The 27,314-nt window shown below is 44.1% G+C and overlaps 1 protein-coding gene across 1 annotated transcript in view; it reads left to right on the top strand.

Annotated features, from left to right (window-relative positions):
• The window catches only part of LRPPRC (leucine rich pentatricopeptide repeat containing), a 204,287-nt gene that overhangs the window by 141,954 nt on the left and 35,019 nt on the right, over positions 1-27,314 (top strand). The window contains exons 26-28 of the mRNA XM_060247554.1: positions 10,195-10,263; positions 11,778-11,868; positions 27,167-27,309. Of these exons, the coding sequence (XP_060103537.1) occupies positions 10,195-10,263; positions 11,778-11,868; positions 27,167-27,309 (303 nt within the window). The remainder of the gene's footprint in view (positions 1-10,194; positions 10,264-11,777; positions 11,869-27,166; positions 27,310-27,314) is intronic.

Raw genomic sequence — 27,314 nt, 5'->3', positions numbered from 1 at the left:
AACAATGGTTTGTAAATTCCCTTTCCCCTTTAAAGTGTTAATTGATTTGCATCTATGGTTGTAAGGGAATTTGGTTTGTGTTAAGCATGGTTTGTACTGGTTTGTGGCATTGTTAAGTCTACTGTCTTTCTGATCGTTGTGTTTAAGTAGCTTTTAGTTGAATAAAGTGCCTAGTCTGCTACTTGGAAGTTTGGAAACAGGTACCCTACTATCACATAAGGTTATTCTTTTTCTCTCCCCCCCACCCCAGTTTTATTTAGAATAAGAGAGTAGTACAGAAACAACAATAACATTAATACCATTGTTACAGCACTTAAAGTGAAGGACAAATAACACAAATACAAGTATTACAAGGTTTACAAGATAACTCATTTCTTATAAAAATAGATTTAAAAAACATCTCTCTCTCTCGGCTTGGCTTCGCGAACGAAGATTTAAGAAGGGTGCAATAGTCCACGTTTGCTGCAGGCTCGCTGGTGGCTGACAAGACCAATGTGGGACAGGCAGGTCCGGCCACAGCGGCTGCAGGGAAAAGTCTGATTTAGGGTTGGTCCTGTAGCAGTGCAATTCTTCCTCAATCTCCTTTTGTCCTCAAGACCAGCTATGCGTGTGTTCTCAAAGGAAGAGACAGCCTGGTGGATGGTGTGCCTCCATGCTTTGCGATCTGAGGCTAGGTCAGACCACTGGTGATGGTTGATGTGACAGGTGCTAAGGGATTTCTTCAAGGAGTCCTTGTACCTCTTCTTTGGTGCCCCTCTATTTCGATGGCCGGTGGAGAGTTCGCCATACAGGGCAATCTTGGGAAGGCGGTGGTTTTCCATCCTAGAAATATGCCCTGCCCAGCGCAGCTGCGTCTTCAACAGCAGTGCCTCGATGCTGGTAACCTCTGCCCGCTTGAGGACTTCAGTGTTGGTCACAAAGTCACTCCAGTGGATGTTGAGGATGGTGCGAAGGCAGCGCTGATGAAAGCGCTCAAGGAGTCGCAGGTGATGACGGTATAAAACCCACGATTCGGAGCCATAGATGAGGGTTGTCATCACAACCGCTTTGTAAACATTGATCTTTGTGCCTTTTTTCAGATGCTTGTTGCTCCACACTCTTTTGTGCAGTCGGCCAAATGCACGGTTTGCCTTTGCCAGCCTGTTGTCAATCTCCTTGTCGATCTTGGCATCTGAGGAGATGATGCACCCCAGGTAGCTGAACTGCTGGACTGTCTTCAGAACTGATTCACCCACAGTGATGCAGGGAGGGTGATAATCTTCCTGGGGTGCAGGCTGGTGGAGAACTTCTGTCTTCTTCAGACTAACTTCTAGGCCGAATAGCTTGGCAGCCTCTGCAAAGCAGGACGTCATATGCTGCAGAGCTGATACCGAGTGGGAGACGAGTGCAGCATCATCAGCAAACAGTAGCTTTCGGATGAGTTTTTCCATTGTCTTGGAGTGTGCCTTTAGTCGCCTCAGGTTGAACAGGCTGCCATCGGTGCGATAGCGGATGTAGACACCATCGTCCTCATCTAGATCTACTGCGGCTCTTTGAAGCATCATGCTAAAGAAGATCGTAAAGAGAGTTGGCGCGAGAACGCAGCCTTGCTTTACACCTGTGCCTATTGGGAAGGGCTCCGAGAGGTCGTTGCAGTGTCTGACTTGGCCTCGCTGGTCTTCGTGTAGCTGGATGATCATGCTGAGGAACCTTGGGGGACATCCTAAACGTTCCAAGATTTGCCACAGGCCTTTCCTGCTAACGGTATCGAAAGCTTTGGTAAGGTCGACAAAAGTCACATACAGACCCTTGTTCTGTTCCCTGCATTTCTCTTGGAGCTGCCTGAGAACAAATACCATGTCGGTGGTGCTCCTGTTAGCTCTGAAGCCGCACTGGCTCTCTGGGAGGAGTTCTTCTGCAATGGTGGGCACCAGTCTGTTCAGGAAAATTCTGGCAAGGATTTTGCCTGCGATGGAGAGCAGGGTTATCCCCCGGTAGTTGGAGCAGTCTGACTTTTCCCCTTTGTTCTTGTATAGGGTGATGATGATTGCATCGCGAAAGTCCTGTGGTAATTTGCCTTGTTCCCAGCAGGTGACAAGTACTTTGTGAAGTGAGCTATGTAGTACTGTGCCCCCATGCTTCCAGATCTCTGGTGGAATTCCATCAACTCCTGCTGCCTTGCCACTTTTCAGTTGCTTGATGGCTTTAACAGTCTCTTCTAGGGTGGGGATCTCATCCAACTCTGTTTTCACCGGTTGAAGTGGGGTGAGGTGGATTGCTGAATCTTGAACTACGCGGTTGGCACTGAAGAGAACCTGAAAATACTCTGACCACCGGTTCAGTATGGATGCCTTGTCTGTGAGGAGCACTTGGCCGTCTGCACTATGCAAGGGACTCTGAGCCTGATATGATGGACCATATACTGCCTTCAGGGCTTCGTAGAACCCTCTTAAATCACCAGTTTCTGCACACAGCTGGGTTCTCTCTGCAAGCTTGGTCCACCACTCGTTCTGAATGTCTCGAAGCTTGCGCTGGAGGTTGCTACATGCAGCGCGAAAGGTTGCTTTTTTCCCAGGACAGGAGGGCTGAGCAAGATGTGCTTGGTAGGCAGATCTCTTTTTTGCCAGTAATTCTTGGATCTCTTGATTGTTCTCATCAAACCAGTCCTTGTTCTTCCTTGTGGTGAACCCGAGGACTTCTTCAGAGATCTGCAGGACGGTAGTTTTTAGGTGTTCCCAGAGTGCTTCTGGAGAAGGGTCTGTGGGGCAACTGAGGTCCTCAATTCTTGACTGGAGTTTTGCCTGGAAGGCAGCTTTAACTTCGGCTGACTGGAGGCTGCCAACCTGAAACTTCCTCCGAGGGATACCTCCTCTCCTGGGTGTGGGTTTAAAGTGAAGACGGAGATTGCAGCGTACAAGACGATGATCCGTATGACATTCTGCGCTGGGCATTACTCGGGTGTGTAAGACATCTCGAAGGTCTCTCTGGCGCACCAGAATGTAGTCGATAAGGTGCCAATGCTTGGACCGTGGGTGCATCCAGGTTGTCTTCAGACTGTTCTTCTGCTGGAAGATAGTGTTGGTGATGGTGAGCTGGTGCTCCATGCAGAATTCTAGCAGGAGGCGCCCGTTGTCATTGCAGTTGCCAATGCCGTGTTTGCCAAGTACTCCTTTCCAGGCTTCCGAGTCTTTACCTACTCTGGCATTGAAGTCGCCAAGGATGATCACCTTGTCCTCTGTAGGGGTTTTCCGTACGAGGTTGCGTAGATCAGCATAGAACTTGTTCTTTTCTGCAGGATCTGCTTGAAGGGTTGGGGCATACACACTGAAGAGTGTTGCATGCTGCTTGTTTTGAAGTGGGAGGCGCATGGACATGATGCGATCTGAGTGACCTGTTGGAAGGTTTTCGAGTTTGGAGGCAATGGAGTTCCTGACCATGAAGCCAACGCCAGAAAGGCGGCTCTCAGCCTTTGACTTACCCGACCAGTAGAGGGTATAGCCAGCACCGTGTTCTTGAAGACTACCTTCCTCAGGGAAACGGACCTCACTGAGAGCTGCTATGTCGATATTCAACCTGAGAAGTTCGTGGGCAACTAGAGCAGAGCGTCGTTCAGGGCGACCACTGCCTACTGTGTCAAGCATGGTTCTGATGTTCCAACACGCAAGCTTTAGTCTTTGCACACTTTGTGAGGCAGGTGCATGCCTTTTCTTTGTTGTTATTTTTCGACCGCAAGTAAGGATGCCCGTTGACCGCGGCTAGCCAACTGGGGTGGGGGAGACGAGCTTTGTTTAGGCCACCTTTTCTAGGCCCCTCTCCGTGTGGAGCAAGCAGTGCTGTCCCTAGATAAGGCTGCTTGGTCGTTCAGGGTGCTGCCGAAAGATGCTTTCGTCTCCGGGTTAGCATCAGGCGACCAATATCCTGAACCGCCTACATGCAGGATCGGGACTGCGGCTTCCAGTGGCACCTTCCACCTGCCGTTTCGCCCCTTGCCTATCGCTGCAGGACTTGATGCGTTGTGAGTTGTGTGTGTGGATATGCCCTTCAGGCCTGCGCAGAGGAATTTTTTAGGTGAAGCGCAGTGTGCGCGGTACTGGCTCCACCCTTTCACCTGGGGGTCATCTGCCATGGCCCAGTAAGCCGGGACGCCGGCAGTGAGTCCTCCAGGTGGTAGGTGTTACATTAACGAGCTCTATCTGCCCGGGTTTGATGTTAGAGTTTTCCTTCTCTTAGGCTGACGAGGTTGGTGGGCCCAGCCTGCCCATCCGGTTATACCGCCGGACACTTCGGTCGCACCATGACGTAGCAAACTCTGTGAAAACGGGGGGGACCAGCGAGAAGGTGTTGCTACGGATGCAGTAATGCAGGAGAGGCCATTGCAGTGACCATCTGCCAGGCATAGCCAGACAGTGACCACGCGGCGTTCACTACACCGGGAGAGGAGAGGCTATGTATTGCGCATGCACTTTCCCTGGGGGGGTAGGATTCCCAGAGGGAGCCCACCCCCCACCACCTCCTTAAAAAAAAAAAAATTTATTATGCATAAAATTTCTGTTCTATTAATGTGAGATTACCTTCTGCAAATACTAATGAATCGCATTTTATAGCAATATGGTTCCCTATTATTGAACATCTGACTGAAAATACTATTATTCCGCAGAACACTATTTATCGACAAATTATTTTAAAAAACATAATTTTAATTTTAAAAAACATAATTTGTCGATAAATAGTGTTCTGCGGAATAATAGTATTTTCAGTCAGATGTTCAATAATAGGGAACCATATTGCTATAAAATGCGATTCATTAGTATTTGCAGAAGGTAATCTCACATTAACAGAAATTTTATGCATAATAAAAAATCCCATAAACAATGTTACCACATTTCTATTGTTGTAAGTGAACTGTCAATCCATAAGGTTATTCTGATATTTTTGGAAAAAATAGAAATATTCCTTTAATTTTGTTGCATTATGAATCTACTTTTTAAATAACTTTATACTGACAAATCTGCTTTCTGTTCAGAGATTTGTGGTTCAAATTAGCATTGTCTTCCAAATGTAGTCATGCAGGAAGGGATAGTCAGTCTTCAGGGAAAATGAAATTAATCTAAAAATTGTTTTTGCATATTTCTTGATTTATGGAATTCACGTGAGGAAGCCTCTTGACAGGGAAGCATTAAACATGACTTGAGAATTCTGAACCAGTAAATGAATTCTTTCATTTCTACAATATTAGGTTAGTCAGATTTAATGCCAAGTCATAGTTTTGTGCTGGATCACTTGTACTGTCTTCTACAGCACTGTGCACATTAGTTCCTCTTTTGCTGTAAACCATCATTAATTTTATTTTGGTTTGCTCAGCAAATGTGAAGCATAATTGGCTGGATTGGAAGTACTGTCTGGATTGGAATATTTTTCACTGTAATCACCCAAAAGCAAGGCAGTAACTGATCAGTGCGTGGTGTGCAAGGGAGAAAAGGAATTGTTTTAGACAATGCAGGTTATGCCTTTCTTTCTAATCTTCATAGTTAGTGATTCCAGAATATTACAGCCTGAAAATACCACTTTTTTTGGTCCAGTACACTTTCCCTGTATATGATTGACATTTTAATCGTAATAGTATAAGGATATCATTGACTGTCTGCTAGTTAGAAAAACTGTCCTAGTGCTATATGCCACAATTCATTCTTAGGGTGCAATGAGTTCTAGTGTCACTAATGCAAGAACTGGTAGCAGTGTACTGTATTTAAAAAAAAAATCCAAAGCATAGTATAAAGCATTTAAAATGTATTTATCCTTTGTGGCATTTTACATATTGCAATAGCAGAAGCATCTGATGTTTTCTTATGTGCAAGAGCTTTGATAGGAATTGTATGGTCATTTGATAGATTTTATAAAGTGATTCAAGAGATACATAAAAATAAAGCAGTTGGTGACATACAGGCTTGAAATGGGAGTTATTTTGATCTGATGACAAAATATCAAAAGATATTAAACTGTATAATAAATTGGTTTAAGTGCAACATTGGGACATCTATCCCATTGCAGACTGATTGCAGAACACCAGTCACCCTGATTTAGGATGTTTTTAATCTACCATAAAAACCAGGAAAATAGTTCTGGGCTGTATGATTGAAAGATTATAATAGCCTTTCATCCAGATGGGTTTTTTGGTATGAATCTGCATAGCATCAGCGTGAAACTTAATTTAATAGTACCGATAAAAACTATTGTAGGAGGACTTAATTTAATTGTAGAGTATGATTTGACTTCCCCCTTTTGTGTGTGTGTGTGTGTGTCCCTTTTCCTTTTTCTGTGTGTGTGTTAAAAAATTAGCTTCCAGGATTATTGATGTGTCTTGTTGAGCAGAAATGTATCCCTTGGTAGATAATTGGAGCAAATTGTTTGTCATGAACAGATGTTAATGTTTTGTGTGTGTGAAGGAGAAAGCAGTACCAACAGATCATAAATGAAAACCTGTAAACAATATGTGCAGTGAAGAATCATATTCAGTAAACACTAATAGACCAGCACTAAACTAGGAATAGAGATTGACCAAGATTTGGCATTGCTTGTTCCAATTCCAGTATTGTCACCTTGAATTAAGGAGTTAAAGAGTAGACCTGAATTGTGGCCCATTCCATTGTGGCCCATTCCAGTCCTCAGCAGAACACAAGCTGTCTAGGTTAATAAAGAAGCCATTTCTCAAAACAATTTCTCAAAACACTTAAGCAGAACCTAATGACATTAAAATATTTTAACTTTAGTCATTAAGTTGTACTTAAGTGGAGTATCTTGCTAATTCTCTTATGTATTTGCGTACCCCAACAGCTATCACAGTGCTATAATCTAATTGGACTTCTGCTCTAACAGAGAAGGCCATTATATAATTAATTGTAGGTAGATTGGGAAGAGTTAAGCATGGCAGTCAGGGAAAACTTTTTTTTTACTTTGACAGTTTTTTTTTTAAAATAAGTTTTTAAACAGTGAAGAAGCCAACTATTCAGTTCCAGATAAATAGTAAAATGATTGTTCACACAGTATTACCAAATATCATAAATATAGTATTACCAAGTTAATATTTTCATTTGGAGAAAGTTATAGCTTAATTTTTTTTAAATCTACATTTTACAGCACAATTTTGATTCTTTTTCACATTATACTGTATTTATATGTCTCCATTTCATACTAGGCACAATGCTAAGAATGCAATAAGATGGTTAGAGATAAGCCACAAATACGGACTATCGTGCAAACCCTGGAGATTTAGTTAATCTGACCTAGATGTTCTTTTGATGATTGAGAGCCTGCTGTATGTGAAAACACTTCTCAATTTCAAAATGAAGCACAAGAATATCCCCTATATAACTCAGCTGTCCTTATAGTGATGTGCAGCAATCATTTCTAAACAGAGGAGGATTTGCTATATAAAGTTTTCAGCTTTTAAAGCTATTTAGATCATTGGCATTTGAAGCAGCAATGATATTGAAAGTTGGAAGCGAATGCTGCGTTTGAGTTCTGCCATGTCACAAAGAGGATTATCTACGGATACAAGTAACATACTTCTCTTTAATTTCCAAGGGCATGTTGTATAAGATATTAACTCTTCAGTTTTAAATTCTTTTCCCCTGTTCCTTTTAAAATTGCTTAGCAGATGTTTTTTTTTTGGGGGGGGGGGGGGAGTGACAATGGCATATTAAACCAGCATACATTTTTTGTCACTTTATTTTCTTGCCAGTGTCATATATTATAGAATTACATATAAGTGGTTTGTTTGAATCTACTTAAGTCACAAATTATTTTTTCCATATTTGCATGCGTAAACTCATTATTTGATATTCTTGCGGAGAGAGATAGTCTCAATGTTCTTGAAGAAAGGAAATTACTAGCTTAATGTTGTGGTTTTCAAGCTGTTCTACAGTTGTTACTGTATATTTCTGTTTGTGTGTGTGTGTGTGTGTATGAGAGAGAGAGCTGGGAGACAGCCAGAACACCACTAATTACTTGGAGTGCATCAGGTGGGATTTTGATGAAGATACTACAAAGGAGTTAAGTGTTTTGAGGGAAGCCACTGATTGCCACTTCTTACAAAATATGCTTTTAAAACTTTTTGTCCCTTTTGTGTGTGCTGAGACTATCTTCCATTCATCTTCCTTTGCCATAATTGAAAGTTATGTCTCAGTAGGACCAACCTTGTTTCACCACTTGATCAGACTATTTTAGTTTATACTATTTAATCATAAATTCTACCCACTTCTATCATAGAAGCTCATGGAGTCGCCATTGGCCTGTCACAAATTCTCAGCCTGGCCTTAGAGGGTTGTTGTTGTAAGAAAATGGAGGAGAGGAAAATGATGTTCTAAGCCGCTTTGAGTCTCAACTGTGGGGAAGAAAATGGAATATTTATTTTATTTTTGCAAATTTATATTCCACCCTTTCCCAGAATGGGCTCAGGGCAGATTACAACACATTTATATAAATAAATGAATGCAAATGCAAAGTAAATGGCCACATTTGGAGTTACATAAGTCCAATTATGTAATTGTATATAACTTGCAGATATACACACGAGTAAAATTTACTTTTTGTATTCATTCATTTGGGTAAGCAAGCTTTTGTACGCTTTTGCTTGCACAAGGAAGAGAGATGATTTCAGGAAGGAGGTGATCTCCTTTCTGCTGCAGCCTTCTGTGCCACATCCAAAGCTTTTTTTGAGCAGGAATGCATAGGAACGCAGTTCCGGCTGGCTTGGTGTCAGGGGGTATGGGCTATTGTCTGATTGTTAGCCGCCCTGAGTCCGTTCGTTCGGGAAGAGGGTGAAATATAAATCTAAGGTAAATAAATAAATTATGCAAATGGCTTCCTGCTGGGCTTTTTCTACAAAAAAAGCCCTGACCACATCCCACACTGTTCCTGAGACTCTGTGCTCTCAGGGGTGATGGGGACAGGGGAAGAATGGGACTGAAGCTTGAAGGAGAAGCAGAAAAACCAAGCAGATCTTCCACTGTACTCTGGATTTAAGCTAACATATAATGCCTGAAAACTTTTTCTTTTAAAAATTGTTACTCTTTAACTCCTGTTGTGTTTTATGGGAGCCAGTGCAAAAATAGCATTGCTGTGAAGTTGTGCAGTCTCTGGACCACAAATGGGTTAACTGCATGTAAAAAATTTCTTATCTGTAATGCTTTTCTGAATTAGAGTGGATTTATTTTGTTTCTTATATATATTTTGTTCCTTATATCCCACTCTTCCTTTTAGAAATTCCAGATCTGCTTAGAAAAGAATTCTATCTAGTCACTGTTCAGTCCCTAACCATTAGAAATAATATAGCATTGGTTACTTGGAGGAGATATAAATTTTATGCTGTAAGCTACTAAGCTTGCTTTCTAAAAGACCACTAATGCCAACTCAGAAAAGTATTTGGTAGACTTATAGATAGACTAGGGATGGGCACAAATCAAACCACAAAGCAAAATTCATCACAACTTTTGCGTTGTTTGTGGTTTGCAAACCATTATGAACATCCACAAATTTTATTTGGGGGATGTTTTGTATTTTTATGTGTATGTGTGTGAGTTTGTGTGTGCACCTAGAAGTCATGGTGTCCTCTGGTGACTGACCTCTACTGGGGGCATGGAGGATAGTTATAGAGGTGGCTGGATAAAGCCTGCCTCTTCTTCCCAGTTCTGGTATTCCAGGAAAGTCTCCCATCCAAGTACTTGCCAGAGTAGACCCTACTTAGCTTTTAAGATCTGACAAGATCAGGTTTGCCTGAGCTATCCAGGTCAGGGTGAATGTCTACAAACTGTGGTGATTTGTGGAGGTTCATAGATGGAGCGGAAAGCAGAGGTTTAAAGAGACTCCGAGTCCCTTTAAACCCCTGTTTTCTGTTCCCCACAAAACCATGTGAGAATCGGAGAATTCCCTGCTGCTCAGCTACTTCAAAAGACAACCTGAAAAAAGTTTCACTCAGCTGTTTTGGGCTGTCTTGTGTAAAGGGACTGCAGAAGACAAAAATACATGAGTTGGGCTGTCATGAAAAATGAGGGTACTTCGTTGCAAAGAGGCCAAATCCATGATAGGTGCTGGAGTCCTATAAATAACTGAAATATGCTGTAATTCAGTGTGCAAAGTAAAAAAATAATGGTCTTTTGCATTCAAAAATTTTCTATAAGAAAGCAAGTGTCTTTTTAAACATTTTATTTTGCTTTGCAGACTCCTGGCTTGAGAGCTCGTCCAGGTCGGTTGCGATGGTTTGCAGAAAAGTGCATTGCAAACAATAATGTATGTATATTATAAAATATATTTAATATTTAGAGCAAGAATTCTGCATTATTTATGTTGTGAGTCATCAACGTTTAAGGAAAAGATTCTTTGATTTCTCTGTATATGGTAAACCCATCCCCAGCTGGCAGTAGTCTGAAACTGTAGGATGGAGGGTCAGTTTCCTGTCTTTAAGATTATATTCCATCATCAGCATTTATTATGATCAAAGATCAGTCAAGCAGTTTATCAGTGCAGTATACATGCAAATATAAAATTAATATACAAGGATTAAAATTCATAGTCCTATAGGTATAACTGATTATAGATAAAGAGTTATCAAAAGATTTGGAATATCTTTTTTTATGGCCAAAACCTCAGCACAGAATTTGCTGTGTCTTTAGAAGTGGTCTCATTAGAGGTAGTCTGATTAGATTGGTTGCCAAGAAAGAGGTATATACAGAATTTATCAGATCTTCTTGGGGACTTAGAACAAGGGTGAGATATGTGGAACAAATGTCTTTTTAAAACAGGCAATATAATAATATATGTCCCACAGTTTTGACTGTGTTTGGTTGGCAGGAACACAGACATTGGAAGTGGGGAATGTGTAAATATTTAGAGATGGGCATAGTGCAGAAAGATGCTGACATAGACCTTACAAACCTCCTGGGAAGGTTGTTGGAAGTTTGTGTCAGCAGGATGGCATGGGTTCAAGGACCATGAACTGGGTCCCAGTCGGTGAAAAAATTAGGTCCATGGTCCAGTCTGTGCCCATCCCTATAAATATCTCCCTTCTAGCAGCACTGGGCAGGTGATTAAAGCAGGCTAAGATGAAAGCTCTGCCATATTTTGGGCATCTAGAAAGTAAAGATAGTTTGCTGGCACAAAGTTTTGGATATGATTGCCTATCACTGGAGTATATTCCAAATAATACCATAAATTCACTTGCTTTCTCTTCAGCATCCATTTCTCCTCTGATGAATGCCCCTGGACCTGTAGCACGAGCCCATTGGGGAGGAGAGTACTTGGCTTCCCTTCCCCAAAGGGAGCTTGAGAAAGGAAACTCAGCAGGGAGCCCACACTTGTCTTTTTCCTAAATTTTCTGCATGTGCCACAGGACATGGGGAAGGAAGGGGTCAAGGTTAACTACAAATGAAGGTTAGAAAAGAGCAAGAGTTCAGTAGCACCCCAAAGACTAACAAAATTTGTGGCAGAGTATGAGGTTTCATGAGTTGCTGCTGACTTCTTCAGATACAAATAAACGCAAGGAAGCGGAGGTAAAATTTATTACATTCCCTTGACCATGAGAGAAGAGAAGCAGCAGCAGCTGCTTTTTCTCTGCTACAATTGAGAAGGCTTACTATCCATGACTTGTAGTTGCTCCTGACTCCTTCCTTCCCTAAGTCCTGTGGGACATAACTCTGCGACATAGCAAATTTGCATGATTGTCAAAAAATACATAATAAAATACTTTTGATATTGCATTGAAGTAGTTTATAACTATGGTATATATTTTCTTTCTCTTGTTAAAGGTTGAAGCCATGGAAAACTTGGTGGAATTGACTGAAAAGTTATTTGAGTGTGATAGAGATGAGATGTATTACTATCAGTTAAAATTATGCAGTAAGTCTGAACATGGTTTGTTGTTTTATTCTGGCTTTTATCAGTGGGAAACGCTCAAGTGTTTGTTAAGCTGGGCTTACCTATGTTTAGAATAAAATGGTTGAGGCTCCCAATAGAATCATAGAGTTGAAAGGGATCTCCAGGGTCATCTGGTCCAACCCCCTGCACAATGCAGGAAACCCACAAATACCTACCCCAAATTCACAGGATCTTCATCGCTGTCAGATTGGCCATCTAGCCTCTGTTTAAAAATCTCCAAGGAATGAGAGCCCACCACCTCCTTAGAAAGCCTGTTCCACTGAGGAATCGCTCTAACGGTCAGAAAATTCTTCCTAATGTTGAGCCAGAAACTCTTTTGATTTAATTTCAACCCACTGGTTCTGGTCCTACCTTCTGGAGCCACAGAAAATTCCACACCATCCTCTATATGACAGCCCTTCAAGTACTTGAAGATGATCATATCACCTCTCAACCGCCTCCTCTCCAGGCTAAAGATCCCCAGCTCCTTCAACCTTTCCTCATAGGACTTGGTTTCCAGACCCCTCACCATCTTCATCACTCTCCTCTGGACCCATTCCAGTTTGTTTATATCCTTCTTTAAATGTGGTGCCCAAAACTGAGCACAATACTCCAGGTGAGGTCTGACCAGAGCAGAGTAAAGCGATACTATCACATCACGTGAATAAGACACTATACTTCTGTTGATACAGCCCAAAATTGCATTTGCCTTTTTAGCCACTGCATCACACTGTTGACTCATGTTCAGCATATGATCCACTAAGACCCCTAGATCCTTTTGGCACATACTACTGCTAAGACAAGTCTCTCCCATCCTATAACTATGCATGGGATTTTTCCTACTGAAATGCAGAACTTTACATTTATCCCTGTTAAAATTCATTGTATTGATTTTAGCCCAGTTTTCCAGCCTGTCAAGGTATCCTGTTTCTGTCCTCTACTGTATTTGCAACCCCTCCCAATTTAGTATCATTGGCAAATTTAATAAGCACTCCCTCTATTCCTTCATCCAAATTGTTTATAAAGATTTTGAACAAAACAGGACCCAGGACAGATCCTTGAGGCATTCCACTTGTCACTCCTCTCCAAGAGGATGAAGAACCATTCACAAGCATTCTTTGGGTGCGATCTGTCAACATTTGATGTAGGGGGTGAAACTCGATGATCGAATAAAAAATTACTGTAGGGAATTAGTTCCTGTAACAGTCTAACGCAGCTACAGCCCTGAACATTTGTATGCTATGACAGGTGCATGAAAAAGTGAAAGCCAGAGAAATAGAAAGACTGTAAATGATTCTTACAGTTAGTGTATGGAATCATCTAGGGTTTTCCATACTATGCTAACAGTAATCAGAATATATAGGACATCCACTCTGAAGGTAAAACTTGGCCCCCTGTAATCAGGGCCAGCCCCCCAGGAGGGAGAGGGAGGCAAATAGGGATTTGCCTAGGGGGTGGGGCCAGCTCTCCAGACAAATGCCTAGTTTGCCTATTAGGCAGTCCGGCCATACCTGTAATTATAGCTGTCCTCAAGACTAAAGATGCAGACTTTTCAGAACTGTATGGCAAATTGTTCTATTCCTCATTTCTGAAAATGCTTACTTCTCTCATTTTAGGGATGTGATATTTTTGAGGGAGAGGGTGCAAGTGTAGCAATTGTAGTTTTTAGTTTGAGGAACAAAGAAAGAGAATTGGCATAGGTCTTCAGGATAGGTCTCCAAGGAACATAAATTCAATTCCTGGTTTACTTGGGCTTACCTGTACTCAGCTCTGTGGTTGTAGAAGTATATTGTATTTGGAAGAAGGGATGGGTGTAGCAGGATAGCACTGCACACTTCAAAATATATTAGAAAAGCTTGTATCATTAAGAAGTCTGAGTGTTTTAACTTGGGGGACATAACTGCTGTCAGATAGTTGATATACATTCTGGCAGATGTATGAATCTGGTATAAACATTTCTCCACTTCCTTTTAGTCTAGTACTTACTGTGCTTTGTGTAGGGGAGGAGGAATAAGTGCACTGCTGTACTGGAGCAGCTCAAGCAATACATGGGTATATTGGACAAAACTGTATTGTATTTCCAGGAATATCCCGCTTATTTGCTGATACCATGTTGTATTGCCAGACTGGAAACAGAAAACAATTGTTGCAGAAACAAGGGAGACCTGTGCAACTCTAGTTCATTTAGTTTTAATGCATTTGCACAGTCTTCCTAACTTTTTTATTGTGGTTTTGTGGTTGATAGGGTCAAGATGTAATTCCTACTATAATTCCTGATTGATTTGGCCATTTTATCTTTTATATATCAATCCAAGGAGGACATTATTGGTCTAGTGTAATGTTCTTTGATGCACTTTGAGAAGCTGAATGCATTTTTTGCCTCCATCTTCACTGTGGAAGATGAGAACTTTTTGCCCGCCCCAGAACCACTTATTTTGGAAGGGGTGTTGAAAGACCTGCGTCAGATTGAGGTGACAAAAGAGGAGGTCCTACAACTGATGGACGAATTAAAAACTAATAAGTCACCAGGTCCGGATGGCATACATCCGAGAGTTCTGAAAGAACTCAAAGTTGAACTTGTGGATCTTCTAACAAAAATCTGTAATCTTTCACTGAAGTCTGCCTCCGTTCCTGAGGACTGGAAGATAGCAAATGTCACCCCCATCTTTAAAAAGGGTTCCAGAGGAGATCTGGGAAATTACAGGCCGGTCAGTCTGACTTCAATACTGGGAAAGTTGGTAGAAACCATTATCAAGGACAGAATGAGTAGGCACTTTGATGAACACGGGTTATTGAGGAAGACTCAGCATGGGTTCTGTAGGGGAAGATCTTGCCTCACTAACCTGTTACATTTCTTTGAGGGGGTGAACAAACATGTGGACAAAGGAGACCTGATAGATGTTGTTTACCTTGACTTCCAGAAAGCTTTTGATAAAGTTCCTCATCAAAGGCTCCTTAGAAAGCTTGAGAGTCATGGAGTAAAAGGACAGGTCCTCTTGTGGATCAAAAACTGGCTGAGTAATAGGAAGCAGAGAGTGAGTATAAATGGGCAGTCTTCGCAGTGGAGGACAGTAAGCAGTGGGGTGCCGCAGGGCTCAGTACTGGGTCCCATGCTCTTTAACTTATTCATAAATGATTTGGAGTTGGGAGTGAGCAGTGAAGTGGCCAAGTTTGCGGATGACACTAAATTGTTCAGGGTGGTGAGAACCAGAGAGGGCTCCAAAGGGATCTATTGAGGCTGGGTGAGTGGGCGTCAACGTGGCAGATGAGGTTCAGTGTGGCCAAGTGCAAAGTAATGCACATTGGGGCCAAGAATCCCAGCTACAAATACAAGTTGATGGGGTGTGAACTGGCAGAGACTGACCAAGAGAGAGATCTTGGGGTCATGGTAGATAATTCACAGAAAATGTCAAGACAGTGTGCGTTTGCAATAAAAAAGGCCAATGCCATGCTGGGAATTATTAGGAAGGGAATTGAAAACAAATCAGCCAGTATCATAATGCCCCTGTATAAATCGATGGTGCGGTCTCATTTGGAGTACTGTGTGCAGTTCTGGTTGCCGCACCTCAAAAAGGATATTATAGCATTGGAGAAAGTCCAGAAAAGGGCAACTAGAATGATTAAAGGGCTTGGAACACTTTCCCTATGAAGAAAGGTTGAAATGCTTGGGGCTCTTTAGCTTGGAGAAACGTCGACTGTGGGGTGACATGATAGAGGTTTACAAGATAATACATGGGATGGAGAAAGTAGAGAAAGAAGTACTTTTCTCCCTTTCTCACAATACAAGAACTCATGGGCATTCGATGAAATTGCTGAGCAGACAGGTTAAAACGGATAAAAGGAAGTACTTCTTCACCCAAAGGGTGATTAACATGTGGAATTCACTGCCACAGGAGGTGGCGGCGGCCACAAGCATAGCCACCTTCAAGAGGGGGTTAGATAAAAATATGGAGCAGAGGTCCATCAGTGGCTATTAGCCACAGTGTGTATATATAATTTTTTTTTTGGCCACTGTGTGACACAGAGTGTTGGACTGGATGGGCCATTGGCCTGATCTAACATGGCTTCTCTTATGTTATTGAGGAGAGAGTAGAGTAGATGTGGGGGCACCCTTGAATCTTGGGGGGAAAAGGGGTCTCAAATAATTTTGCTTCTGGGAAGGGTCAGCTTCAGAAATGGATTATAAAACACTGACAGGCACAATTTCTTTTGTGTGAGATCCTTTTCCTGATTTTTACCTAGTGGCCAAGCTGCTGGGTATCATGCTTCATGCCCTGCCCTCTAGCTGTCAGTCTGTAGGCTCATATGGGCCACATTGCTTGTTGTTAAAGGTTGTGGCCTTTGCTTTCAACCTTGTGTCCATGTTGAATATTTAGCCCCCTCTTTTTTCCCACTGCAAGCTCAATTGGCTCTCTAGTTGAAAGACATCTAGAAAGTGTTTCCTTCACTTGTCCGGCCATTATTCCAGCATATTTTTTCATAAAGTACTTGGGGTGTCATCTGTGCATTTTGTTCAGCCCCTCAGCCATAGGTGAAATGTTATTTATTGTGCCTGAGCTGTATTCCCATTTACCAGTTAGTTTCTTTCTTCCAGTTTTAGAGTGTTAACTTGAATAAGGAAACATTCTGCAGTTGACTTACTTTGGTTGAACGATAATTGAAGGTTTTTGTAAACCACTTATTTGCTTCTGCATAGGTGGTATTTATCTCTTGAGGAGTTCTTTAAAGAACGTTGCCATTTCCCATCATTGTGTAGTACTAAACCATGTCTCAGAAATTCAAGAATCTCTGTGTAATTTCTCTCTTTACTTTGAAGTGCTGTCTTGTTTTGCTGCCTACAAAAGAATTTGAAAAGATGTTCCTCTTTGCTACATACATAATTGTTTTCAATAGAAGATAGCCAAATACTTTTCAGTCTCCAAACGAATATCTCCAAAGCCTTTCATAATGTAGTCAGTATGTGGGCAACCTGTTCAAGCATTAGATGACAATGCTGGAAAATTGAGAACTTCATAGCATTGGATGACTGCAGGATCTGAATTGGGAAGAGGTGCGGGAGAGAATTTTTGCAGACATGTCAGATTTCTAAAGCCTACTTAACATATCCATACTTTCTGCAAATTACTTCTTCTAAGAAACCCTCCTGATAGGTTCAAAATTATATAGCCTGAGATCCATGGAACAGCAGTTCCTACACCTGTGAGAGCTATGGGCTTGTGCTTCTTTCAAAAACACTTAAACACAGCATGGGATGGGGGTCCTTTTCAAAGAAAATGTCAAGCGCCCTACTATGCATTCCCAAACTTTTGGGTATTTTTTTTAAAAGCCCTGTTTTTATGAGGAAGCTCTGCTAGGAGCTGCAACTAGTGACAAAAAAAATTCTTCATGCTTGTTTGGCTCTTCTTTTCATGCATCTATGGCCTTTGGCTTTGTTTCTCAATTCTTGATAAGAGTAACTCATATAAAAATCTGTTGGATTAATGCATTTTAAGTACACTTGTACAGTTAAATGTTCAAATTTGCACGAACATAACATCTTTGAAGGGAAAATTTTGATTGCGGCTCCAATGCCAAGGGGAGGGTGTGGTGGAGGCAGCCAAAGCGTGAAATGAGGGAGTTCCCTTATTCCTTATGCCCTTCTTAACCTGTTTTATGATCTATAGTAACACACACACACAGAGCTTGGCTTAGAATAAATTGGCCACAACTTTATTAGTTACAGCTGTAAAAAACCCCTGGCACACCACAAGGAACCAGATCTGGGACATTGACTGACACGCTAGCCAGTCAGTGATTTTCTACCACCACCCCAGAGTTTGCATGGGTAGTTGCTACAATGAAGCCCACACAGTGTTCCATTGCAGGCTCACTGCCATAGCGAATTATACCCTTTTGGCCTCATGCTGAAGCTCTAAAGGCATGACAGTGTTTCACAGAGTCCCCCCAATGCACCAGTCATGAAGCAATCAAGAGGGGAGGGCCTGCCATGGCTCCCCAACCCCTGCCAGTGCACCGAGTACCATACTGCCCCTGTATCATAACTCCCCCTGTATAAATCAATGGTGTGGCCTCATTTAGAGTACTGTGTACAATTCTGGTCACCATACCTCAAAAAACTATTACAGCCAGTGTTCCCTCTACACTGAGTTAGTGTGTGCCAGCTCACTGTTTTTTAGCCTGGCTCACACATTTTTGTCTTAGCTCAGGAAAAATGGCCCAGAGCAAACTAATTATTGCAGTAGTCAAAGCTCACAAAGTAGAATTATTGCTCACAAGACTCCACAGCTTAGAGGGAGTGTTGATTATAGTACTGGAAAAAATGCAGATAAGGGTAACTAGTATGACTAAAGGGTTGGAACACTTTCCCTATGAAGAAAGGTTAAAGCACTTGGGGCTCTTTAGCTTGGAGAAACGTCAACTGAGGGGTCACATGATAGAGGTTTACAAGATTATGCATGGGATAGAGAAGGTAGAGAAAGAAGGACTTTTCTCCCTTTCTCACAATACAAGAACTCATGGGCACTCAATGAAATTTCTGAGCAGTTGGGTTAGATCGGATAAAAGGAAGTACTTCTCCCATTTAAAGCCTTGCACAGGGTGGGACCGCCTCTCCCCATACCTGTGGGACCGCCTCTCCCCATATGAGCCCCAGAGATTGCTATGATCAGCAAATTAACATATTTTGGCCATCCTTGGCCCAAAGGACATCTGGCTTGCCTTGACCAGTGTCAGGACCAGGCCCTGGCCCCGACCTGTTGGAATCAGTTTTCTACGGAAATTCGGACCCTACCAGACTTACTACCCTTCCGTAGGACCTGCAAAACGGAACTATTCTGCCAGGCTTTTGGTTGAGGCAAGCGGGCATCCTTACCTTACTGTTCATATCATCTAACAGACCTCCCTTTACTGACTTACCATTTGGACTGCTAGATATCGGGCCTACAGCTATGACGTCTATGACACCTATGATATTGGATGGATTTTTTACTTTTTTATCGTGGTTGTGATCTGCCCTGAGCCCATTATGGAGAAGGGCAGACTATAAATCTACTAAAATAAATAAATAAAATAAAAGGGTGATTAACACATGGAATTCACTGTCACAGGAGGTGGTGGCAGCGACATGCATAGATGGCTTCAAGAGGGGATTGGATAAACTTATGGAGCAGAGGTCCATCAGTGGCTATTAGCCTCAAGGTATAGATGGAACTCTCTGTCTGAGGCAGTGATGTTTGAGCACCAGTATTCTTGGTGCTTGGGGAGGGCAACAGTGGGGGGCTTCTATTGTCCTGGCCCCACCAGTGGACCCCCTGATTACATATGTTGTTGTTGTTTTGGCCACTGTGTGACAGAGTGTTGGACTGGATGGGCCATTGACCTGATCCAATGTGGCTTCTCTTATGTTCTTAAAGGAGACCCCTGGTTCATGGTGTCCACAGCAAGGAGCCTGCTCAGCACTTCAGGTCCTTGGGGGGGGGCAGTGTGGTGATCCAGGCTGCCATAGCTCCAACTGAGGTTCCCCCTGTGTTGATTCCCCACAGCCTGAGACAGCCCACCCAGCTTGTTGCCACAGCCACCACCAGCCTTCCGGGAGAAGGGGGTTGGTGATTACCTTCTGGTTGTTCCGATGTGCTGCTGCTGGCTTTTTGTCTCAGGAACCCTCATGCATTCACTCACTGCTGGGAGTGCTCATGGTCCAGCAGTGGAATGAAATGATGGGGGGAAACAAAGAAGCTACGGGGGAACAAAGAAAGCTGTTGGGATAAAAACCCACACAGCAAAGAGAGCAACCTGGGGCAGCATAGCACCTTAAATGGGCCTATGGGCCGCCCTTCAGCCCTCTCTGGCCCCCAGGATAGACCTGGCAGTGAACCAGGGTAGGACCAGGCTTCCTGCACTTGTTGCAGCCTGGCCTCCTCCCTGGTCCCCCTACCTGCTGACAAGAGCTGCTGCAACTTGCCATCACGCCATTTGCTCTCTCCCTGCCTTCCTCACAGGGCTGCAAACAGGACCTGGGCAAGCTTGGGCCCAGGTATTTAGGAAAAACAACAAAAAGTCTTATGATGCTTGAAGTTTAGACATCACACGAAATCATGATTTGTGGCATTTCATTGTGCTTGGGCCCTGGTATTGAGGAAAAACAACAAAAACAACACACTTCCATTTATTATTTATGTGCAAGCTACTTCCATTGCCTTCTGATGTTCACCACAGTTGGTAAGCTAATGTCAGCTCAGGTCATGGTTCAGAAGTTCAGTACGCAATTTGTGATTTGGAGGCTAGCATTGATCGATTTTTGCCCATTCATGTAACATAGGAAGCTACAGTTAGCAAAAAAGAAAGAGTGGCCTGCAAAAAACAGTGAAGAGAAGGCAGGCACATAGAGGTTCTTCTTGTCACCTTACTGTGGTTGAGTAGTATATCTTACCTGGGCACAGTGCTGTAGCCAGAATCTAGAAAATGGGGGGTGCTTTAGTTTTTGGGGGGCAATTAGTGGGTCCCACCATCACCAGCTGCCCCACTGCCTCCCCATCACTGCCTTGCCGCCACTCTCCCAGTGGCCAACACCTCCTTCCCTCCTAATCTCCCTTCTCCCTGCTATCGTGACTGCTCTCCCCACCATCATGGCATTGGCTTCCCCCCCATCTTCCCCTCCCCACGATTAAAATCGTGTGGGGGAGGTGGTAGGAGCAACAGCTGGCCTCTCGAGCAATTTAAATAGACTGTTGATTAGCTGATTGGTGAAGCTTTTAAATGGTGCAGGAGGCGGCTGCTCCTGGGCCTTCTGATGTGATTTTAATCATGGGGAAGGAGGGAGATATCAAGGCTATGACCCTCAAGTGGGCTCCCCCCACCACCAGTGCCCTCTGCCCTGCGTGATTAAATTTACACGGGGAGTGACCAAAGCATCCATCAGCCTCCTGGGCGATCTAAAGGGCCCACTGATTAGCTGATTGGCGGGACCTTTAAATGGAATGGGGGAGGCTGATGATTGCTCCTGCCACCCCTCTGGCACAAATTTAATTGTGGAGAAAGGCGGGAGATAGTGGCAACACCAGGTTGGGGCCCCTGAGTTGGAGGGCCCAGGGCGGAAGTTGGGGACAGACCTTCCCCCGCCCCCCATGGCTGCGGGCCTACCTGGGCAATGAGTCCACTTCAACAGAAGCATGATGTGCCAAATGGCCATGAAATACAAAGACTAGCAGTAAGTTGGTATGAAAATATTTCTGAGCCCAAACTTAAACATAGTCAATCTTGTCTGTATAGAAATGTATCATCCAGTGTTACCCATTATATTTCTAGGACTTATTTGTGCCCATTGATGTTTGTCAATTACAGATATCACTTTGTGGATTTGACGGAATCAGCTGTAGTCCACAAAAGCTTATACCACAATATATTTCTAATTTTTGAGATTCCACTCTGTTGTTGCTACAACAGATTGACATGGCTACCAGCCTGGAACTATAGTTAGGATAGTTGTGTTTTGGACTCCTTTTTCTCTCTTGGAAAAAACATGAAAGTAGGTTGTTTGCAAATGAAAGAGCATCCTCTGCTTTCATTGTAAAAAAGGAATGTTCAAGAGAGAAAGGGCTTACTGTATCTATTATTCTTTTTTTTTGTATTGCATTTCGTTTTCTTAGCAACCACAGTTAGAAAAATAAAGTGCATTCTTGCTTTACAAATCCTGGTTCACCATAATAAAGCAACTAAGCTTTTTTTTTTTAAAAAAATCTTCCTTCAATAGGAGGGAGTCCTCTTCATTCCCAACAGCATCCTGTCTCCCTCCAATTGGTTACTCACACTGACAGCATGTCTGCTTAGAGGAGTAATCTAAGTAGATAACTTTTATCAAACTCTTTCATGCAAATTCTTCAGTCAGCAAGAAAATGCACAATCAATTCTATCTCCTCAAATAGGTAGAAAGGTTTGCAGCTTTTGCCATATTAAGACCAAAAAACCCCACATATATTTACTTACATGTTACCCCTCTAAGTGGTATCAGCTGATTGGTGGAGCTTTTAAATGGCGCAGGTGGCAGCTGCTCCTGGCCCCTCTGGTGTGATTTTAATCATGGGGAGGGAGTGGCAGGGCTGTGGCCCTCAATTAAAGTTATTGCATGGACTGCCGCTATTCCTTTGCTGTAGCTATTTCTGTGTATTAGAGTCACTAAATTGACTTTTTCCCTCAGTGTACAAATGTAGGAATGCAGCTAAGTGCAAACATAAAAGCATTTAAAAAACAAAACAAAACTTGTGTCCTACATTTTGTGTACAGGCTAATGAGTATGTGTCTTCTTCTGCTGGCAATCATGCATGAATGACTGGGGGGTAGGCACCCCTCGCTGGCAATAGGATTGGAATGGACCTTGAAAGGATCCTTCTGGGGAAGGACATAGGGCATTGTCCAAGTCAGAATTATAAAGGCAGGAGATCGAGACATAACAGTGCTCGACCCCCTTCCAGCCTTCGTCCCATCCCGACGGTGACAGGTAGTGGGGCCAGGTTGAATTACTCGCCTCCGTCACTGGTGTTATGCAACGCCAGGTCCATTAATAAGACCTCTGTCCTGCAGGAGTTTCTGACCGAACAGGACATGGACCTGGCTTGCGCGACCGAGACCTGGGTGCGCGAAGGGGAGACGGTGGCTCTCTCCCAGACTGTTCCCCCAGGATACTCGGTCTTTCACCAGTCACGGACTAGCGGGCGGGGGGGCGGGGGGGCACTTTTCATACGAGAGGCTTACTCCTTTAGGGCTCTTCTGGCTCCAGAGATCCCAGGCGTTGAATGTGTTGGCCTGATGTGGGATGTTGGGGAGGGGGTGGCGATCTGGCTGGTGTACCGACCGCCTAACGCACCGGCCGGCGCCTTACCATCCCTGGTGGAGGCCACAGCGGGCTGGGCATTGGAGCACCCAAGGCTTTTGGTCTTGGGTGACTTCAATGTCCATGCCGACGACGCGGCATCCAGCCAGGCGATGGACCTGGTGTCATCCATGGCGACACTAGGACTCTCCCAGGTTGTTACAACATCCACTCATCAGGCGGGACACATGTTAGACCTGGTCTTTGCGGCCGGAATATCAGTGACTGATATTGCAACGGAAGCAGTGCCATGGTCAGATCACTTTGCCCTTAAGGCCCGTATGGAGGTGTCACCCAAAACCCGTTTAGGCGGAGAGCGTATTTTAGCTCATCCGCGGAGCCTGATGGACCCGGAACGGTTCCTAACGGCTCTACGGGATACCTGGCCCGCTGGCGATTCCCTGGATGATCTGGTAGAGTCCTGGAACGATGGGCTCTCCAGGGCCATCGAGGAGATCGCACCCAGGCGCCCTCTGCGCCCCCGCCCGAAACCGTCGCCTTGGTTTAACCGGGAGCTGCGGCAACAAAAGCGGGGGCTCAGACGACTAGAGAGGCAATGGCGGCGTACTCGAGACGAAGCGACCCGAACATCTTATAGAGAGAGTTTGAAGGCCTATGAGATGGCAATCAAATCCGCAAAGAGAGTATTCTTTGCGGCTAAGATTGCGTCCGCAACTTCGCGCCCGGCACAATTATTCGACGTAATTAGAGGACTCACAACGCTGCCGCAAGGCAGGTTAAATTCTATTGAATTGGAAATTGGCTGTGAGGCTTTTGTGAAATTCTTTGCGGATAAAGTCGCGTCACTCCGCCCCGACCCCCCTGCCAGTTTGGAGACAGTTAGCGAACCTGAGGCCCCGAGCCTGTCTTCGGATTATACTCTGGATGGCTTTGGCCCCCTCAGTCTGGAGGAAGTTGACAGGATTCTCGTATCTGCTCGCCCAACAACTTGTAAATTAGACCCATGCCCTTCCTGGCTTATTAAATCTTGCCAGGGGGATCTTAGGTATCCCGTGCGGGATATCATAAATAGATCCCTAATGGAAGGGCACTTTCCAACGCCACTCAAAGAGGCTGTGGTCCGACCCCTCTTAAAAAAGCCATCTTTAGATCCGGCCCAATTGACACACTATCGGCCGGTTTCAAATTTGCCCTTTCTGGGTAAACTTATTGAGAGGGCAGTGGCGATGCAGTTACAGACTTTCCTGGAGGACACTTCCGTCCTTGACCCATTTCAGTCCAGCTTTCGCCCGGGACACGGGACGGAGACAGTGTTGGTTGCCCTAGTGGATGACCTTCAACGGCATCTGGATCGGGGTGGCTCGGCGGTGCTGATGTTGTTAGACCTGTCGGCTGCGTTCGACACGGTCGACCATCGGCTTCTGACGTGCCGCCTCGCCGACGCGGGGATTCAGGGGTTGGCCTTACAGTGGCTTTCCTCTTTCCTGGAAGGTCGGGGACAAAGGGTCGCAATTGGGGGGGAGCTATCCCAGAGGCGCACACTCGATTGTGGTGTGCCCCAAGGGGCGGTTCTCTCCCCGATGTTATTTAACATCTACATGCGGCCTCTTGCCCAGATTGCCCGAAGGTATGGGCTGGGGTGTCACCAGTATGCTGATGACACCCAGCCCTATCTACTGATGGACGGCCGGCCTGTCTGCGCCCCGGAAAACCTTGACCAGGCATTACGGGCCGTGGCTGAGTGGCTCAGACTAAGCGGGCTGAAGCTAAATCCTACGAAGACAGAGGTCCTTTGCTTGGGTCACTGCGGCCCGGGGAGGGGGATCCCCCTGCCGGCTTTTGATGGTGCGCCGCTGATGGCGGCGGACAGGGTCAAGAGCTTGGGGGTGCTATTGGAGCCTTCCTTAAAGATGGAGGCTCAGATAGCAGCCGCTGCCAAGTCCGCATTTTTTCATCTTAGGCAGGCAAGGCAGCTGGCCCCCTTTCTGGAGCGCGACGACCTAGCAACAGTGATCCATGCTACGGTCACCTCGAGGTTGGACTACTGCAATGCCCTCTACATGGGGCTGCCCTTGTCTCGGACCCGGAAACTGCAGCTGGTGCAGAATGCCGCGGCCCGGCTGCTATTGGGTCTCCCAAAGTGGGGACACATCCGGCCGGGTCTCCGGACTCTGCACTGGCTTCCAGTGATATACCGAGTCCGGTACAAGGTGCTGGTTATTACCTTTAAAGCCCTATATGGCCTGAGACCTGCCTACCTGAAGGACCGTCTCTCCCCACATGTTCCCCAGAGAGCACTGAGGTCAGGAACACAAAATCTCCTCACTATTCCCGGGCCAAAAGAAGCCTGTTTGAAAGCCACCAGAGAAAGGGCTTTCTCCGTTATGGCCCCCATATGGTGGAATCAGCTGCCGGAGGAGGTGAGGGCCCTGCGGAACTTGGCGCAGTTCCGCAGGGCCTGTAAGACGACCCTCTTCCGGCTAGCCTATACCTAGCTAGGAAGACAACTCGATGTAACTGGCCAGCCATCTGTTTACAGGAAATAGAAATATTCTGTTTTTAAGGTTTTAACTGTTTAAATATTTAATTGTTTTATACTTGAAATTGTTTAAATTTTATGTTTGATTAATTGTTGTAAGCCGCCCTGAGCCATTCGTGGGAAGGGCGGGATATAAATCTCAAATAAATAAATAAATAAATAAAAGTCCCCCACTGGATTTGAAAACCAAGAGGCCAAACTGTGGTAACACAGGCAAGAGAATGGGTGGTAGAATTGACTGTGCCATGTCAGACTAGAGGAAGAGGCTCCATTTCATAAAGTTCCCATGTGTTAATAACTTTTTCCAAACAGAAAGGCAGCACAGCAAGACAGAGGGGGATTCTTCCTCCGAGTGTGCTTTTATATTTTGCATGGACTACCTCATTCTCCTGCATGTGTAAGCCCAGCAATAAGCTTGATTAATATGTGACATTGGTGAGGCAAAAGCATTCTGCCATAGTGTTTTTCAGCATTTCATTTTAACTGGGCTGTTATCTTGAGTAAAGCAGCATTGCTGCAAAGTCCCACAGGTACCTCTGCCAGTATCATGTTTAAATTAGGCCTTACAAGAAAGCACATGTGAGAAACAAACCTCTTATAAATGTACCTCTGGCCAGCTCTGGGTACATGTTTCATACTGGTTTCAGATGCTAGGTATATTCTTTTGCAGCATGTGGACTTTATGCATATCTATCCCACCCATAGTTTAGGAGTCAATCTAATCTCAGGGTTCCACAAAGAGATGGGGCTTTATTATTGATAGAGACCTTCTCAGATCCTGCCTTCATTGGTTGAGTAGCCACGAGACCTGAGGAAAAAGAAGAAGATATTAGATTTATATCCCACCCTTCACTCTCAATCTCAGAGTCTCAGATCAGTCACAATCTCTTTTACCTTACCCCCACACACACACACACACACACCAACAAACACCCTGTGAGGCAGGTGGACTTGAGACAGATCTTACAGCAGTTGCCCTTTCAAGGATAACTGCTGTGAGAGCTATGGCTGATCCAAGGCCACTCCAGCAGCTGCAAATGGAGGAGTGAGGAATCAAACCCAGTTCTCACAGATAAGAGTCTGAACACTTAACCACTATGTCAAACTGGCACAAAGGGTTATTACTTAACTGACTAGAGTTCTTTTAGTATTGCTGAAATGACAGTTCTTTCCAGGTCAGTGTTTTTCCAGCTTTCTAATAGCTGAAGACCCCTTTTTTCCTATCTTAAAACTGGAGTCTTTCCATCTATTATGTAAATTTGCAACTGATGCTGACAATCAGCTCAGGATGGCGTATGTGGCTGTAGGGTGCTTGCCATCCTAATTCAATACTTTAACCACTACATAACACACCCCAAAAAAGTGAGATGTATTTACATTCATAGGAACACACTCCCTATATTTCTGCAACCTTCTTTGTTATTGGTCAGAATAATAGCCTCTAGAGATTCATAATGGGGGGCCTCCTGAGTAACGTATTTTGACTCCTATAGTACACTTTATTTGTCACATACACACAGTTCTTTCAGATCGCATCAGTTTGGAATTACTGATTCGGCCATTGTTCTTGCCCAGGATTCATTTGTGAAAGTTCCAGTTTATTACCATTTAGTTTTTTAGTCTAGTGTCAGCTATAGTGAGGATTCATGGGAGATTTTCAGGATAAGCTTGTAGGATGGTATGCTGTTTTGCATTTCATACAATACTAACCATTATCTGGAAAAGAACACTTGATGCATCAATGCATCAGCCACCTCTCCAACATTTCCTCTTCTTCTTTGTGCCCCCCCCCCTCCATTGTAGAGCTTTCTTTTGCACTGAGTGCATAAAACCACCTTGCTATAGAAAATGTCAATGTAATTCCTTTAAGTGATTCCTGTTTGTTTGATTTTGTTCATGCTTAATGTCTCCTTCAGAGCAAAACAATGATGGGCAAAGGGCTGATGCTATTTGGACTAAAATGCAAGAAGAAAATGCCATCCCACGTGAAAGAACCTTGAGGTTACTAGCAGATATTCTTAAAATGAATAATCGGGAAGTTCCTTTTGATGTGCCTGAGGTATA

Source organism: Heteronotia binoei, chromosome 1 (genome assembly GCF_032191835.1).
Source record: "Heteronotia binoei isolate CCM8104 ecotype False Entrance Well chromosome 1, APGP_CSIRO_Hbin_v1, whole genome shotgun sequence".
NCBI lineage: Eukaryota > Metazoa > Chordata > Lepidosauria > Squamata > Gekkonidae > Heteronotia > Heteronotia binoei.
Note: the sequence above shows the minus strand (reverse complement) of the source record. Positions and strands in the feature narration are given on the sequence as shown.